The sequence below is a fragment of the Ranitomeya variabilis genome, chromosome 3 (assembly GCF_051348905.1).
Source record: "Ranitomeya variabilis isolate aRanVar5 chromosome 3, aRanVar5.hap1, whole genome shotgun sequence".
Taxonomy (NCBI): domain Eukaryota; kingdom Metazoa; phylum Chordata; class Amphibia; order Anura; family Dendrobatidae; genus Ranitomeya; species Ranitomeya variabilis.
In genome coordinates, this window is record NC_135234.1 from 153,192,586 (window position 1) to 153,212,463 (window position 19,878).

At 43.4% G+C, this 19,878-nt stretch overlaps 1 protein-coding gene across 5 annotated transcripts in view; it reads left to right on the forward strand.

Moving 5' to 3' along the window:
* TBL1X (transducin beta like 1 X-linked) overlaps positions 1-19,878 on the forward strand; it is a 453,077-nt gene that overhangs the window by 358,845 nt on the left and 74,354 nt on the right. For all 5 annotated transcript variants that reach the window (XM_077294734.1, XM_077294736.1, XM_077294737.1 and 2 more), the window contains exon 5: positions 19,138-19,283. In XM_077294734.1, the coding sequence (XP_077150849.1) occupies positions 19,138-19,283 (146 nt within the window). The remainder of the gene's footprint in view (positions 1-19,137; positions 19,284-19,878) is intronic.

The following is a 19,878-nucleotide window of genomic DNA, read 5'->3' on the forward strand; positions in this document are numbered from 1 at the left end:
GCCATTGGACCGGCCGGACTTGCGCAGCCTGGTGAACCGTATTCTGGACTGAGGACTCAGAGATCTCCAGTAAAGAGGTAAAGAGACTGCAACCTGGTGTCCTCGTTATTTACCGCGACCTGCACCCCACAACTGCACCGTTACAACACCACTTATTGCACTGGACGTCCCCCACTGACAGACAGGGCCACGGACTGGGTCTAGCCACCGTGACAACCCCAGAGCAGAGACTCAGAGGCCCGGTACCGGGTACCCCTCGGCCCTGCGGCGGTGGGGGCACTCCAGATATATCACCATTCCTGTACGACACCATTATAATAAAGATATACAACTCAACATATGGGGCCTTTTTAGATTACAATTATAACTCACATCGTACAATCCAAAAACTAGTAGAGTCCATGATCACCAAATTGTACAACTACATTCTGTACGCCCTGCCTATAAAGGCTGTATTTTCAATTCCCAGCCCAACCCAAACTTATGACATCAAACACATATATAATGCTGTAAGTTCGGTTCGCAAGGCTGGGAATATGGCAGAGAAAATGTGTGTGCAATATATTTGTGTGAAGTAGACTTTACTCTACGAAGCAATTGTGCCACTGCAAAGTCTCTGGAGGCCCAGCTCCACCTCCTCTTTAACTCCTAGCCAAGATGCTCCACTCCCTCCGTGTAGAGACTTTGCAGTGAGTAGAATTGTAGTTATAATGATGAGTCATGCAGGGAAAACAGACTTTTTGTTTCTACTTAGAGCTTAGAAGGACTCAGGTAGTCTGTTTTTAATCATGTGGTTATCAAAAACAGGATAAAAACATGTTTAATAATTGGTTGCCTACTGGAAAGAAGTCTCTTGCTGCGATATTCTTAGAAGGTTCTTTATTGTCCGCTGCGCGTTTCATTGCTGTACTGGCATCTTTATCAAGTGTAAAAACAAACAGGGAAAAGAGACTTCCTGATTCGGCATAGAGCTTAGAAGGATTCAGCTAGTCAGTTGTTAATCATGTGATGTCATAGACCTAATGTTAAACAGAAGAATTAGCTGGGTAAATGGTAGAAGGACAAAATGAGCAATTGTAAGTACACAGTGCTATATAATATGACGATTGCAATATATTAAGAGGATAAGTTGATAGGAGTGCTTCTTTAATTAATTTATTATATCTTCTCGGTGGCGTTCGCTTCCGTGCAGGTCACTAGGGACTTGAGTAGCATTTTTCGAGTAAGAAACGGGTGCATTATTACTGAAATTGATGGTTGGGCATAGCCAAGCCCCATCCAATCCCAGTTACTCCCTAGTTCAGCCCATTTTGACAGAGGTGCTTCAAACTGGCTTGAAAACATCTGAAGTTGCAAAATGTTTGAGAAACTCAGTGCTGCAATGGAATTTTGTGACTTTTCAAAGCGTTTAACACTAGTTTTCTGGCATAGAAGCTTTTGTGAATCACTCCCTATATATTTGTGAACATTGTGGTATGTGCTTATCATACTGTATGTGTGATTTTTATGGGTACTGTATGGTCCTATTTCTCTTAGAATCATAGAATGTTAGAGATGGAAGGGACCTCAAGGGTCATCTTGCCCATTCCCCTGCTCAATGCAGGATTCACAAAACCATCTCTCCAGATGTCTGTCCAGCCTCTGTCTGAAGACTTCCATTGAAGGAGAACTCTCCACCTCTTGTAGCAGTCTGTTCCACTCATTGATCACCCTCAAAAAATGTTTCTAATATCTAATCTGTATCTTCTCCCTTTCAGTTTCATTCCATTGCTTCTCATGTTCCATGTGCAAATTAAAATAAGGATGATCCCTCTACACTGTGACATCCCTTCAGATATTTGTAGACAGCTATTAAGTTTCCTTTTGATCTTCTTTTTTCCAAGCTAAACATTCCCAGATCCTTTAACCATTCCTCATAGGACATACTGTGCAGTCCGTTCACCATCCTGGTAGCTCCTCTCTGAACTTGCTGCAGTTTTTCAATGTCTTTTTTAAAATGTGGTGGCCAGAACTGGACACAGTATTCCAGATGAGGCATTGAGCATCTTGTGGCATATTCAGGGCCGTATTTGCCACTAGGCACTTGAGGGCACATGCCTAGGGCGGGATGATGCGGGGGGCGGCACCTGAGCAAGTTTTTTTTTTCTTTTTTAATTTAAGTCCTGGGTCACCTCCCGACCGACCGCCCCCCAGCCCCCCCCGAAGCCTCCCACCCTCCTTGAAGACGTCATACTCACTCTACTCCAGCGATGCCTGGTCTCAGCGCCTGCAGCTCGTCCTGAGTGAGCGGTCACGTGGTACCGCTCATTAAGGTCATGAATATGGGCATATTCATGACCTTAATGAGCGGTACCACATGACCACTCACGCAGGAAGAAGGTGCTGCGCCGGGAGTCGGGACAGAGCTAGAGGGATGTTCGGTGCGGCCACGCGGTGTGGGAAAGGTCAGTATGAGGGATGGGGGGACGAGGGGACGGCGGGATGAAGGAGGACGGGGAGCCGGGCCATGCAAGATGGGAGCAGGAGCGGGAGCGGGGGGTTGAGAGATGAGCCATGCATAAAGGAGGGGGGGAATATGAGCCATGCATACAGGAGGGGGGAATATGAGCCATGCATACAGGAGGGGGGGAATATGAGCCATACATATGGGATGGGAGGGAGATGAGCCATGCATACAGGGAGGGGGAATATGAGCCATGCATACAGGAGGGGGGGGAATATGAGCCATGCATACAGGAGGGGGGGAAATATGAGCCATGCATACAGGAGGGGAGAATATGAGCCATGCATACAGGAGGGGGGGAATATGAGCCATGCATACAAGGGGGGAATATGAGCCATGCATACAGGAGGGGGTAATATGAGCCATGCATATGGGATGGGAGGGAAATGAGCCATACATACAGGGGGGAATATGAGCCTTGCATATGGGACGGGAGGGAGATGAGCCATGCATACAGGAGGGGGGGAAATATGAGCCATGCATACAGGAGGGGGGTAATATGAGCCATGCATACAGGAGGGGGAGGGAGATGAACCATGCATACGTGGGGAATATGAGCCATGCATACAGGAGAGGGGGGGAATATGCACCATGAATACAGGAGGGGGGAATATGAGCCATGCATGCAGGAGGGGGGGAATATGAGCCATACATATGGGATTGGAGGGAGATGTGTTGTGAATTCCATTCTGGAGCTCCCTCCTGTGGTTGCTAATGGTATTTTTGTGAGTTCTGCCCTTGGGCTCCCTCTGGTGGTTTCGAGTGGAACTGCTGCTCCTTTAGGTAGCTGTGGCAGCTGCCTTCACTAATCGCCTTGCCTGGGTTTGTTATTTAAACCTGCTCTGGGCTTTAGTTCATGCCAGCTGTCAATGTTCTTGGTTGGATTTGGTTCTCTCCTTGGATTTCTCATATGGCCTGTCCTTGTCAGCAAAAGATAAGTTTTTGCTAGTTTTTGTTTGTCCATTTGCTTGGACTCTATTGCTCTGCAAATATGTCTCTTTTTGTCCAGCTTGTCACTATGTCATATTCAGGCTAGCTGGAAGCTCTAGGAAAGCAGATTTGCCCCTCCACACCGTGAGTCGGTGTGGAGTTCATTTTTGTAAACTCTGCGTGGATTTTGTAGTTTTTAATACTGACCGCACAGTATCCTTTTCTCTCTGTCTATCAAGTTAGTATTGGCCTCCTTTGCTGAAATCTGATTTCATTTCTGTGTACGTTATTTCCCTCTTCACTCACAGTCAATATTTGTGGGGGGTGCTGTCTTTCCTTTTGGGGTTTTCTCTGAGGCAAGATAGCTTTCTATTTCCTTCTTTAGGGGTAGTTAGTTCTTAGGCTGTGAAGAGGTGTCTAGGGAGAGTCAGGAACATCCCACGGCTATTACTAGTGTTGTTGTTAGGATTAGGGACTGTGGTCAGTAGAGATACCACCTTCTCAGAGCTCGTCCCATGTTGCGTTTTAGCCACCAGGTCATATCAGTGTGGCCTCTTAACCAGCAGGTCATAACAGAGATGAGCCATGCATACAGGAGGGGGGAATATGAGCCATGCATACAAGGGGGAATATGAGCCATGCATACAGGAGGGGGGGAACATGAGCCATGCATATGGGATGGGAGGGAGATGAGCCATGCATACAGGAGGGGAGGGAATATGAGCCATGCATGCAGGGGGGATATGAGCCATGCATATGGGATTGGAGGGAGATGAGCCATGCATACAGGAGGGGAGATATGAGTCATGCATACGGGATGAGAGGGAGATGAGCCATGCATACTTATATGAGCCATGCATATGGGATGGGAGGCAGATGAGCCATGCATACAGGGGGGATATGAGCCATGCATACAGGATGGGGGAGATGAGCCATGCATACAAGATGGGAGGGGGGCATTATACAGTATTGAGCATCATGTGGGGTCATAATACAGTATGGAGCATCATGTGTGGCCATTATACAGTATGGAGCATCATGTGTGGCCATTATACAGTATGGAGTATCATGTGTGGCCATTATACAGTATGGAGCATCATGTGGGGCCATTATACAGTATGGAGCATCATGTGGGGCCATTATACAGTATGGAGCATCATGTGTGGTCATTATACAGTATGGAGCATAATGTGTGGCCATTATACAGTATTGAGCATCATGTGGGGTCATTATACAGTATGGAGAACTGTGTGCGGCCATTATACAATATGAAGCTTCATGTGTGGTGGCCGTTATACATTACTGAGCATCATGTGTGGCCATTATACAGTATTGAGCATCATGTGTGGCCATTATACAGTATGGAGCACTGTGTGGCCATTATACAGTATGGAGCACTGTGTGGCCATATTTTTTTTTGTTTATAATTATTGTTTGTGAAACAGTGTGATTAGCAGTGCTAAATGGGTGTGGTTGGGACGTGGATATGGGTGTGACTAGTTGTGAAATGGGTGTGATCAGAGGCGTGGCCTAAAATTTGCCGCGGTGCACTATGCACGCCGCAAACTTTAGACCTCTTTCCCTTCTTCAAAAGTTGGGAGGTATGGTACCGCATTTGCCAGATCACGGCAAGTGCCACAAATCCCATAGGGAATGAATGAGGCCAAACGCAGTGTTGCTGTAAGTGATCCGTTACACGGCAGATGCAGAAAAACTGCCCAATCTGCTGCAAAATGCTACTTTTACATCAGCGATTCTTGCCAAAGTCACTACCGATAGTGTCATACTCACCAATGGGGGAGGCAGCACTAAAAGTGCCTAGGGTAGCATAAACTCTAAATACGGCCCTGGGCATATTCAGCATGATAACCATTTTTCAGAGAACTACATGGCACTACTTATCTACTGTAAATATTTTATAACAATAATTGCGTATGGGTATATCTACTATATAATTGTCTAAGGGTCACTTCCGTCTTTCTGTCTGTCCTTCTGTCTGTCTGTCTTTCTTTCTGTCACAGATATTCATTGGTCGCGGCCTCTGTCTGTCATGGAATCCAAGTCGCTGATTGGTCTTGCCAGCTGCCTGTCATGGCTGCCGCGACCAATCAGCGATGGCCACAGTCCAATTAGTCCCTCCCTACTCCCCTGCAGTCAGTGCCCGGCGCCCGCTCCATACTCCCCGCAGTCACGGCTCACACAAGGTTAATGCCAGCGGTAACGGACCTCGTTATGCCGCGGGTAACTCACTCCGTTACCGCCTCTATTAACCCTGTGTGACCAAGTTTTTACTATTGATGCTGCCTATGCAGCCTCAATAGTAAAGACATCTAATGTTAAAAATAATTTAAAAAAAATAAAATCATTATATACTCACCTTCCGCCGCCTTTCTCGCTCCTCGCGACGCACCGGTGACCGCTCCATGCAAGCGGCAGGTTCCGGTGCTAAGGATGGTGTGCGACAAGGACCTGCCATGATGTCACGGTCATGTGACCGCGACGTCATCACAGGTCCTGCGCGCCTGCGCGAGAAGGACCTGCCATGACGTCACAGTCATGTGACCGCGACGTCATCACACCCTGAGACCGGAAGCTGCTGCCTGCACTGCACACAGGCGACACAACTACAAGGGTACCCTCGGAAGGTGAGTATTTGTTTATTTTTTATTTTTTAACCTGTGACATACGTGGCTGGGCAATATACTGCGTAGCTGGGCAATATACTACGGACTGGCCAATATACTACGTGGCTGGGCAATATACTACATGGATCTGTGCTGTATAATATGTCGCTGTGCAATATACTACATGGCTCTGTGCTGTATACTACGTCACTGGGCAATATACTACGTAACTGGGCAAAATACTACGTGGCTCTGTGCTGTATACTACGTCGCTGTACAATATACTACGTGGCTCTGTGCTGTATACTACGTCGCTGTGCAATATACTACGTGGCTCTGTGCTGTGTTGTGATTCGGTTCGTGGGCTCCCCCGGTGGTCTCTTGTGGTACTGGTGTCCTGCAAGCTTTGCCTTCTCAGTTCACCTGTTCCTATCAGGATGTGGGAGTATCCTATTTAACCTTGCTCCTCAGTCATTCTAATGCTGGCCATCAATGTATCCAGAGTGATTCAGTTGCATGTTCCTGCTCCCAGTTTTCTGCTCAGCTAAGTTGGACACTTTAGTCCTTAAGTCTATTTTTGTATGTTTTGTCCAGTTTGCACTTATGTTAATCTCTGCAGCTGGAAGCTCTTGTTGGGCTGAAATTACCACTCCAGTGGCATGAGTTGTCACATGAGTTAAGGTAATTTCAGGATGGTGTTTTGAAGGGTTTTGCAGCTGACCGCGAAGTCCTCTGTTGTATCTTTCTGCTATTTAGTTAGCGGGCCTCTCTGTGCTAAATCTGCTTTCATACTACGTGTGTCTTTTCATCTGCTCTCACCGTTATTATATGTGGGGGGCTGCTATCTCCTGTGGGGACATTCTCTGGAGGCAAGCCAGGACTGTGTTTTCTTCTACCAGGGGTAGTTAGTTCTCCGGCTGGCGCGCGGCATCTAGAGACAACGCAGGAATGCCCCCTGGCTACTTCTACTGTGGTGTCTAGGTTTAGCATCGTGGTCAGCTCTAGTTTCCATCACCCGAGAGCTTGTCCGTTTATTCTATGCTTCTGATGTTTCCTTGCCATTGGAAACCATAACAGTGCTGTATACTACGTAACTGGGCAATATACTACGTGGCTGGGCAATATACTACGTCACTGGGCAATATACTACATAACTGGGCAATATACTACTTAACTGGGCAATATACTACGTGGCTCTGTGCTGTATACTACGTCACTGGGCAATATACTCCGTAACTGGGCAATATACTACGTGGCTGGGCAATATACTACATCACTGGGCAATATACTACGTAACTGGTCAATATACTACGTGGCTGGGCAATATACTACGTGGCTGGGCAATATACTACGTGGCTGGGCAATATACTACGTGGGTTGTGCAGTGTACTACGTGGGCTGTGCAATATACTACGTGGGCTGTGCAGTGTACTATGTGGGCTGTGCAATATACTACGTGGACATGCATATTCTAGAATACCCGATGCGTTAGAATCGGGCCACCATCTAGTATAGCATAAAGAAATAGAGTAAATGTGATATATTGCACCTTTTTTCAATATCAAGAGATTATAGCTTTCTGTGGCAGAAGGACATGTAGGACATGCATACAGCAGTGGTTCTAAGGATCTTAATCTTAATTTGAGCACCAACTTTATCGCAAAGTTAAAGAACTGTGGTGTGAGTAATTGAATCTGAATTATTACTTGAAATTGGCAAAAAGATGTATGTTAACATTAATACTGTATATTTCAGTTTATTCAGATATGATTGTGTTATATACGGTATGGTTAACACTATGGTTATGGTAGTTTTCACTTAAAGTGAATAAGTGTAGTTTAATTTGTATGAGTAATGTAGGGGAGATGCATCGGTTTTGGTAGTTTGTTTTAACAAGGAGCACAGAATTTTATGACTTCCTGCTTCCCGCTTTGTCCTGACACAGCTGCTATCAAGGCTTTAATGTCACATTAGTGGTGTACAGACAATGTGCCAATACATAGGATTTGACAGTTATCTGTACTTCTCAGGTACCCACACACAAGTCCTTGCAGGCTGCTTAGTATTTCACAGATGCTAAGATTTATAGCATTATTTTGTGTCTTTTACTGTGACTGTTTATCCACAAACCATAGCAGATGTTTTACACATGTCTGTAAGTGTTTCATACGTTTCTAATATAATACAAGTCTTGTAGTGTGACCTTAGACAAAAAAATGCGTTTTTTAATTGTCAGATTTCTTCTTAAATATTATATTTCCTAAAGCATTTCATTTTCAGGATTAGGTTTTACTATGATGCCACATAGACTTAGCTAGATTATTATTATTATTATTTATTTATATATCTATATAGCACCATTCATTCCATGCTGCTGTACATGAGAAGGGGTTACATACAAATTACAGTAAACCGACTGATACAGAGGGGAGAGGACCCTGCCCCTGCGGGCTTACATTCTGCAGGACGGTGGGGAAGGAGACAGTAGGTTGGGGGTTGCGGCAGCTCCGATGTTGGTGAGGCGATAGCTCCGGTAGTGGTGAGGAGGCAGCAGGGTCATTGCAGGCTGTAGGCTTTCTTGAAGAGGTGGGTTTTCAGGTTCTGTCTGAAGGATCCAGATTGACTGAATCTCTTGTTTTATCCAAATAGCATTGACAGCCAGTATAACAGCAATCTGGCTGGGTCTATTGAATTGTCCCCCTATAACAGCTGTCTTGCTGTGTTGACTTTTCCACCCATTACATAGCCTATACCTTGCCCAATTACAGTAATATGCTAGTTTAGTCTGGATTTGCCCCAATGGCAACAGTCCATCTGTAAACTCTAGACTTCACTCTATATCAGCAGTCCCGCAGTGTTGTTTGAACTTCATTCTACTACAACAGCAGTCTGGCTGTGTTATCTGGACTTTACTGTATAACAGCAGTCCGTCTGAGTTGTCTGGACTTCATTGCACAACAGCAGTCTGGCTGTATTGTGTGGACTTCACTGCTTAAGAGCAGTCCCGCTGTGTTGTCTGGACTTCACTGTATAACAGCAGTCCCATTGGGTTGTCTAGACTTCATTCTAAAACAGCAGTCTGGCTGTGTTATCTGGACTTTACTATATAACAGCAGTCCGTCTGTGTTGTCTAGACTTCACTGTATAACAGCAGTCTGACAATGTTGTCTGGACTTCACTCTACAACAGCAGTCCAGATGTGTTGTCTAGACTTCACTCTATAATAGAAGTTTAGCTGTGTTGCCTGGAATGACTCTTATAACAACAGTATGGCTGTGTAATCTGGACCACCCCTATAAACGTAGTCTATTAGTGTAGCTTGGACCTCCCCTAAATATTTAGTGTCTGGCCATGTAGTCTGGACCATACCCTACAACGGCAAGAAGACTGTACAGTAAAGACTGTTTCCCAGTCTGACTTTAGAGTCTTGAACACTTCCTATCACAGCAGTCGAACTATGTAATATGGACTGGCCCCTATAACAGAAGTCTAGGATTGTAGCCTGGACCTAAATAGGAAGCCGGGATGTGTAGCCTGGATCATCCCCTATAACAGCAATGAAGCTATACAAATGCAAGAAAAAAGTGCAATCAGCTCACCTGTCCGGTGCTAAGCAGAAGTACTCCAAGTGATAAACCAAGTGAAAAGCCGGCACTTGCGTCTTCATAAAAAACATTTAAATTTAATCCAGATTTAAAAGCAGCAATGGTAGATACAAGTGACACAGGAAAAAAACTAAATCTACTATATAATTGTCTAAGGGTCACTTCCGTCTGTCTGTCCTTCTTTCTGTCTTTCTTTCTGTCACGGATATTCATTGGTCGCGGCCTCTGTCTGTCATGGAATCCAAGTCGCTGATTGGTCGTGGCAAAATGCCCACGACCATTGCCACAACCAATCAGTGACGCGCACAGTCCGGAAGAAAATGGCCGCTCCTTACTCCCCGCACTCAGTGCCCGGTGCCCGCATACACCCCTCTGGTCACCGCTCACACAGGGTTAATGCCGGCAGTAATGGACCGCGTTATGCCGTGGGTAACGCACTCCATTCCTGCCGCTATTAACCCTGTATGACCAAGTTTTTACTATTGACGCAGCCTATGAAGCGTCAATAGTAAAAACATCTAATGTTAAAAATAATTAAAAAAATAAAAAATCATTATATACTCACCTTCCGCCGCCTTTCCCGCTCCTCGCGATGCTCCGGCCAATCCATGCAAGCGGCACGTTCCGGTGGAAAGGATGGTCTGGGAGAAGGACTTGCCATGAGGTCATGGTCATGTGACCACGACATCATCACAAGTCCTGCGCGCCTGCGCGAGAAGGACCTGCCGTGACATCACGGTCACGGGACCACGACGTCATAACACCCTGGGACCGGAAGCTGCTGCCTGCACCCCATACAGGCGACAGAATTACAACGAGCCTGCGGAAGGTGAGTATATGTTTATTTTTTATTTTTTTAACCTGTGACATACGTAGCTGGGCAATATACTACGTAGCTAAGCAATATACTACGTGACTGCCCAATATACTACGTGGCTGGGCAATATACTACGTGGCTCTGTGCTGTATACTACGTCACTGTGCAATATACTACGCGGCTCTGTGCTGTATACTATGTCACTGGGCAATATACTACGTCACTGGGCAATATACTACGTCGCTGGGCAATATACTATGTGGCTGGGCAATATACTACATGGCTGTGCTATATACTACGTCACTGGGCAATATACTACGTCACTGGGCAATATACTACGTGGCTGGGCAATATACTACGTCACTGGGCAATATACTACGTGGACATACATTTTCTAGAATACCCGATGCGTTAGAATCGGGCCACCATCTAGTTACAAAATAGTAGCACATGCAAGCCTTCAACCCAAACCTATACAGTCTGGACTGTCTCACACAGTCGTGGCCGAAAGTGTTGGCACCCTTGAAATTATTCCAGAAAATGAAGTATTTCTTCCAGAAAATTATTACAATTACACATGCTTTGTTATACATATGTTTATTTACTTTGCGTGTATTGGAACAACAACAAAAACAGAGAAAAAAAGGCAAATTGAACATAATTTCACAAAAATAGTCCAGACATAATTATTGGCACCCTCAACTTAATATTTGGCTGCACACCCTTTGTAATAAATAACTGGAATTAATTACTTCCTATAACCATCAACAAGCTTCTTACAACTCTCAACTAGAATGTTGGACCATTCTTATTTTGCAAACTGCTCCAAGTCTCTCATATTTTAAAGGTTCCTTCTCCCAAGAGCAATATTAAGATCTCTCCACAGGTGCTCAATGGGATTTGGATCCAAACTAATTGTTGGCCACTTCAGAACTATCCAGGGCTTTCTTTCTATAACCTAGGACAAAAACCCATATTTCTAAAACTGGACACTATATTGTGACCCAAAATCCTTTGGTAATCTTCAGATTTCATGAGTCATGACGCATTGAATACAGTAATGGCACCCAGTGCCAGAGGCAGCAAAACAACTCTGAAACATCTTTGCACCTCCACCATTTTTGACTGTAGGTATTGTGTTCTTTTCTTTGCAGGCCTCATTCTATTTTCGGCTAACAGTAGAATGGTGTGCGTTACCAAAAAGCTCTATCTTAATCTCATCTGTCCACTAAATGCTTTCCCTGAAGGATTTTGGTTTACTCACGTACATTTAGGCAAACTGCAGTCTAGCTTTTTATGGGTCAGCAGTGGGCCCTAATGGGTCTCCTCCCTTAGCGTTTCACTTCATTCAAATGTCAACGGATAGTCATTCTGACACTGATGCACTCTGAGCCTGCAGCACAGCATTGTGTTTTTTTTAAAACTTGTTTGGGGCTGCTTATCAGTCATCTGGACTTTTCAGTGTTGATACCCTTCATCAATTTTTCTCTACCGTCCACGTGGAGGGAGATTAGCTACTGTGCCATGGGTTGTAATTTCTTGATCATGATGCACACCGTGGACAAAGGAACATCAAGATCTCTGGAGATGAATTTGTAACCTTGAAATTGTTAATATTTCTCAACAACTTTGGTTCTCAAGTACTCAGACATTTCTCTTCTCCTCTTTCTGTTCTCCATGCTTAGTGTGGCACACACAGACACACAGTTCAAAGAATGAGTTAACTTCTCCTCTTTTATCTGGTTTCAGGTGTGATATTCATATTGTCCACACCTGTAATTTGCCACAGGTGAATTTGAATGAGCATCGCATGCTTGAACCATGCTTTGTTAACCCAAAGCTTTGGAAACGTGCCAACAATTTTGTCCAGCTCATTTTGGGGATTTTGTATGAAATTATGTCATATTTTACTTTTTTTCTTTTTTTCCCATACACACAATGGAAATAAACATGTGCATAAGAAAACGTGTAATTGCAATAGTTTTCTGGGAGAAATACTTAATTTTCTGGAACAATTTCAAGGGTGCCAACACTTTTGGCCATGACTGTATAACAGAAGCCCGATTGTGTAGTCTGGACAGCCTTTTTCCGCTATTCCATGTAACAGCAGTCTGCAAAAATAGTGTGGGACGCCCCATTACATCAGTCTTGCTGTTTAGTCTGAGATTTCCCTAATTTTTTGAATTCTTCATAACAATCTAACTCTGAAGAATGATGTCATAATAAAACAACATTTTTAGATTAGCTATGTATAAGACCAAGACCAGTATAGGCTCGTTAAGAAAAGCATCTTAAGCCTCATGCACACAGCAACGCCAAGACTGTACGACAACACACAGAGTCTCTACGGCTCTGAATTACAAAGCCAAAGGCTCTCTATGTGCTACTATATGGTGCTTTCCTAAAGAAATTTAGAATGGGCCATATATTTCTACAAGATGTTAAAGTATAAAAAAGAAATCAACGTAAATATCCTTAGATAAAAGGGACTTAATGATAAACACCATTACAATGTCTCATAGATTAATTGACTAAAAACAAAAAGATATTACTGCACGTCTTAAAATAGCAAGGCTTTGTGATGTAAAATATATATATATATATATATATATATATATATATATGCAGAAAAAAATGTACTTATAGCTAAAATTCACTGTACATTGTCACATATCCTAATTTGTATGTTATTCTCATTTTCCTGCGTAGTTTTAGATTATACCTGCGCAAGAAATATGCAAATCAAAACATTAGAACATGTTTTTGGTTGCAGAATAGTTTCACAAAAAATCAGACATATAATTACTTCCAATAGCAAGAAGGGCTCAGAGTAATGTTATTATAAGCAGATTAGTCTCTCTGGAGACCCAGAGTCAGTATTAATATTGTATATCTTCTTGAAATTGGGAGTTTTAATAGAGACTCACACAATAAGGCTCATTTATACTGCACAGATGAAGGAGGCATTGTTCTGATGTTCTGAGCTTTGTTTTGTAAAAATGCAAATATCTTTAACAAGGAACAAAACAACAATGGATGCATCTCGGTAGGAATCCTCTGCACCAATATCCCATAACCTAAAGCTAAATCTAAACCCGACGCATACTCTGAAATTTACTTCATTTATTTACATCCACTTTAAAACAATGTTGGATATTCTTATTAAAGGAGTTTTTCAGTATTCGGACTACCCGTTCTCCCATGTAAAATAATAACAGCCTGTACCCACCTCCGGTGTTGGCAGTGTTCCAGCAACGTTGGTGCCGGGTCTCCGGGGGCTCGTGTGATGGGGTTATGTAACTTGAGCTTGGCAGCCAGTGAGCAGCCGCTAATGGCAGCTTTCAATCTCACTTCCTTGGGATGTAACTGACATCCGGAGGAGGTCAAAGAGCAGCAGCAGCTCTCGTTTCTTCTGGATGGCAATTTTGTCAAAAGGAAGTGAAAATGAAGCTGCCCATTAGCAGCCACTGATTGGCTGCAGAGCTCAAGTTACATAACCCCATCACACATCCCCCAGAAGATCCGGTGCTGACGCAGCTGGAACAGAGCCGACACTGGAGATAACTACAGATTGTTATTGTTTTACATGGGGGAATATGGTGATTAAATAGGGGTTATCTGAGTAGTTGACAACCCCTTTAAAGAAGCCCTCCTCCCATCAAAGTTTCTTTCCTGTTAATATAGTGCAGTCATAATATTATATAACACTGTGTGCTGACAATTGCTCATTTTGCCTTTCTACCCAGTTAATTAATATCTTTTGCCTGCTATCTGTAAAGATAGGAAGTCTAATGCTCCGGAATTTATCATTCCTCTCTTCAACTCATGATGCAGATGCTCCCTCCTCCCACTGCCATAGTCTTTTGCATTGACTCATAACTTGTGCAGAGAAAATTGACCTCCTGTTTCTACATAGAGCTTAGAAGGCTTCAGCTAGTCATTTTATAATCACGTGATATGATAGATCTAATGGAAAAGAGAAGAATTAACTAGGTAGAAAGGCAAAATGAGCAATTGTAAGCACGCAGTGCTATATAATATGATAACTGCAATAAATTAAGAGGATAAAAATTTTGATTGTAGGAGTGCTTGTTTAATCTAGCTGTAATGTAAGTAGATAGCTATATAATTAGAATGTCATTTAAAGCACCAGTCCTTCACGTCTCGTCATCACCCTAAGCAGAGGGAGTCAAGTGGTTCTCTCACATTCCTTTTGCAACGTATACATTTTGTCCTTGCACCTTTGTCATGGTTCCCAATGGCAAGGGAACATCAGAGAACTTAAGTAACAGACTGCTCTTGGGTGATGGAATCTCGAGCTGACCGTGAGCTAAACCTACCACACAACTAACAGTGGCCGGGTGACGTACCTACGTTTTATCCCTAGACGCCCAGCGCCAGCCGGAGAACTAACTAACCCTAATAGAGGAAAAAACCGACCTGGCTTACCTCTAGGGAAATTCCCCCAAAAAGGAGACAGAAGCCCCCCACATATATCGACGGTGAGTTCAGAGGAAAAGACATACGCAGTATGAAGGTAGGTTCAGCAAAGCGAGGTCCGCTTACTAGATAGCAAGAAGATACAATAGGGAACTTCACGGTCAGCTGAAAACCCTATTAAAATACCATCCAGAAATTACTTTAAGACTCATGTGTCAACTCATGACACCGGAGTGGTAATTTCGGCCCACAAGAGCTTCCAGCTACAGAAACATAACATAACTGTGAACTGGAACAAAAATGCAAACAAACTTAGGACTAAGAGTCCAACTTAGCTGATAGTAGTCTAGAAGCAGGAACATGCAACAGAAAGGCTCTGGTTACATTGATGGCCGGCACTAGAATAACTAAGAAGCAAGGCTAAATAGGATACTCCCATATCCTGATGGAAACAGGTGAACAGAGAAAGTGAAGCACACAAGTCCAGTACCACCAGTGACCACCGGGGGAGCCCAAAAACCAAATTCACAACACACCTTACACCCCCAATGCCCTCTGTAAAAGCTGTTCCACTCTGGACTGGATAGTGCAGGAGAAATGCTTTGCTCACCTCAGTTTCCCAGCAGTATTAGTTATTAGCAGGTAGTGCCAAGTGCTTGACCTGGTCCAATCAGCTGACGAGAAAGCCCCTTTAATAAGTGATCATTTTTAGCTCCCTATACATATGGTAAAGGAGTTGTCTAGGTAAATGGTATTGATGACCTATCCACAGGATAAATCATCATTACCTGGTCAGTGGGGGTCCGACACCTTCAACCCCACCGATCAGTTGTTATTTGCTCTGGCAGACGAATACAAACATTGAATGCAGCTTAACAACACAGCTCCATGAATTTCATGTATAACGGCAGCTACCAAGAACTGCAGATGAGCTGTTAGTCTCTTAAATAGAAGATAATCTACTATATAATTGTCTAAGGGTCACTTCCGTCTTTCTGTCTGTCTGTCCTTCTGTCTGTCACGGATATTCATTGGTCGCGGCCTCTGTCTGTCATGGAATCCAAGTCGCTGATTGGTCATGGCAAAACACCCACGACCATTGCCACGACCAATCAGCGACGCGCACAGTCCGGAGGAAAATGGCCGCTCCTTACTCCCCGCACTCAGTGCCCCCTCCATACTCCCCTCCAGTGAGCGCTCACACAGGGTTAATGGCAGCGTTAACCGACCGCGCTATGCCGCGGTGTAATGCACTCGGTTAACGCTGCTATTAACCCTGTGTGACCAACGTTTTACTATTGATGCAGCCTATGCGGCATCAATAGTAAAAATATCTAATGTTAAAACTAATTAAAAGAATAAAAAATCGTTATATACTCACCGTCCGTTGGCCCCTCGGATCCACAACAGGCCTTTCCCGTTCGCGACACTCTGGTAACTGGTCCATGCTGCGATCTCACGAGATGATGACGTAGCGGTCTTGCGAGACCGCTACGTCATCATCTGGCGAGACCGCAGCATGGATTGGTTACCAGAGCATCGCGAGCGGGAAAGGCCTGTTGTGGATCCGAGGGGCCAACGGAGAGTGAGTATATAACGATTTTCTATTTTAATTATTTTTTTAAAAACAGGGATATGATGCCCACATTGCTATATACTACGTGGGCTGGGCAATATACTACATGGGCTGGGCAATATACTACGTGGGCTGTGCTATATACTACATGGGCTGGGCAATATACTACGTGGCTGGGCAATATACTACGTGACTGGGCAATATACTACGTGACTGGCAATATACTACGTGACTGGGCAATATACTACGTGACTGGGCACTATACTACGTGGCTGGGCAATATACTACGTGACTGGGCAATATACTACGTGACTGGGCAATATACTACGTGACTGGGCACTATACTACGTGGCTGGGCAATATACTACGTGACTGGGCAATATACTACGTGACTGGGCAATATACTACGTGGGATGGGCAATATACTACGTGGCTGGGCAATATACTACGTAACTGGGCAATATACTACGTGGCTGGGCAATATACTACGTGGCTGTGCTATATACTACGTGGACATGCATATTCTAGAATACCCGATGCGTTAGAATCGGGCCACCATCTAGTCTATTATATTCCCCCAAAATCTTTCAAACAGATCTCTCTTATTATAGACTGTGCGTCAGAATGTGGTCCAGATCTAGAGAACAACAGTGTACTGTATATACTACTGTGTACATTGTAAAATTAAATGTTTAAAAAAACTAGCCAGCTTAAAAAAATGCTAATTTTTATAAGAAAAGTAAATACAATTCACATTTACTTTTCATTCATCCAGCGCTGATGTTTGACTATTGGAGTGGCAGTTAAAGAGAATCCATCAGCAGGTTTTTTTCTATGTAATCTGAGAGTAGCATAATGTGGGGGCAGAGACCCTGATTACAGTGATGTGTCAATTAATGGGCTGTGTTTTGCTGTTTCAATACAACCTGTGTTTATCAGCAGGATATTATCATTATAGGACAAGCTGCCTGGTGCCCCCTAGTCCAACCATGCACACAGCACTGGTTAGCAGCTCCCTGTCACTATACATTGTACACACAAAGCTGTGGTGTGGGCGGGGTTATATACAAAAAGTGAGCTCTGCTACATCTGCAGCAGAGAAAACCGTGACAATCGCTACTGCTGCACCCAGTAACCTATCAGTGGAATAGTAAACACTAAAGTGACTTTTACTGACATTTCCGATGACGAGTGCCATTTTCCTTGCTTTCTTCTGTAATAATAATGTTTGTAAAGCGCTGTGGAATTAATGGTGCTATATAAATCAGTAAAATAAGTAAATAAATATCCCTTTCTTACTGACATGCGCCTTTGTGCACCTTGCCATAAATATTACTCAATTGAAGAAGTAGAAATGCCGACACTTTTGCTGAATTTGACAGGCGACCATAGGCACGCCCCATCCCGGCTCCTCTCCATCGCTGTCCATTTTGGCGGAGCGCCGTGAAATTTTCTTAGACCAATCAATATGTTTCAAGACAGTTTTCTGCTTTAAAAAGTTTGATGTGTAGGCCGTTTTGGGTCTGTAAAAAATAACATTACGCAGACGAAATCCCTGTAAAATTTGTGTCCGTTGTTTATATTACCATGGGTAGGAGATGTTTTTCAGCATACAACAAATTCTTTGATGGCAAAGACTAAAACACTGACCAAACACTGATGAAAATCTGATCCCAAACACTAGTATAAAACTCGATCCGACATTTTTTATTTAAGAAAAATCGCTGATGTCTGATTGAGACCTAACTGTTATCTTACACTGTATTCCTGTGATGATAATGTGAGAACTAATAAAATAATAAAATAGAAAGTGTCAGAATATTGTGAGGCTCAATGGCAGAAGTGATAACTGCAATTATTTTTATATATAGAAAGTGATGTGGAAAATGAAAAAAAATCCAGATTTCTTAAAAAATATGTTTAACATGTTTCTAACATTCACATTCCCTTTGACATCTTGGCCGAGCTCCTATAATATGCTTTTGACCCAGTGCCCATCCACATCAATGTCCACATACTGACTGTTAGACATTGATTCGGATGGTCGTGTCCTTCTGGCTGCACAGTTGTCATGTGGACATCAGAACCAAGCAGCTGCAGTGTTCCTGAACCTTCCATCAGGGATGTCTCCACATGGTAATACGGTGGCTATAAAAGGCTTTATGGAACGCTCTTACCGTAAAATGGTCCTTGATAAAGCGATGCGTCGAGTCTCCGATGGTCACAAGTCACCGTAAATATTGCTAATTCCAATTTGCTAATCACGGCTTTGTTCATACTCTGATCTCTACATGAGATTTCAATCAATTTACATTTTGGAGATAATTATGTTCTTATTTCCTGCACAGACGCAGTCATTTGAAGACATAATCACCGCCATCATGCCTAATGCTAATAAAAGTGCTCGTAATGAATAAACCAACTGCGTTTTCAGAGACGAAAATGTCACGTAAATTGTATGAATTTTATTAGCAACTCAAATCCTATAGTTAATGAGACTGTAAAATATATTATGGCGCATCGAACCATGGAGAAAAATAAGTGTCTGGTAATAAATGTGTTCCTCTAGCGAGATGTTGTTATTTTTCTAATGCAGGGGTGTTGTGTTGATGAGTATCATGGCTGCCTGTTCTTCTTTGCAGGTTTCTCTCACTCAGCATTTACCTTTGGTATTGAAAGCCACATCAGCCAGTCCAACATCAATGGGACACTAGTGCCACCTGCAGCTCTTATCTCCATCCTACAGAAAGGTTTACAGTATGTGGAAGCTGAGATCAGCATCAATGAAGTAAGTGCCTCCATCCATAGCGTCCTAACGACACACCACTAATACATAATAAGGGCACGAGCAGCTGGAAGTGGCCATGGACTTTCATTTGGTTCATACCGTGGAGCTGACCCAAGAGAGAAACTGTTATTTCTAACAAAAATGGCTTCCAACTCGAAATAATGGCAAAAGCATAATAAATTCATTACAACATCAAGCTTCTATCTGTTAGAACACAACATAAAGGGGTATTCCCGTCTCCAAGATCCTATCCCTATATGTAGTAGGTGTAATGATAATAATGTTAGCAAATACCACCAATTAGAAATGTAGTATAGTTTTTCTGATAAGCCATGTCACTTACCCCATGTGCAGGCATTGCAGGACCTTAGGTATCAATGGATACGTCCACTGATATAGTGACAGTTAGCTAGTTGCTAGTGGTCGTAACCATGAAAACCTAAGGTCCTGCAATGCCTGCTCATGAGGAAAGAGGCATAACAAATCACAAAAACTATACTACATTTCTAATTGGAGGCATTTTCTAATGTTATTATTATTATTATTACACCTACTACATATTGGGAGAGGATCTTGGAGACTGGAATACTCTTTT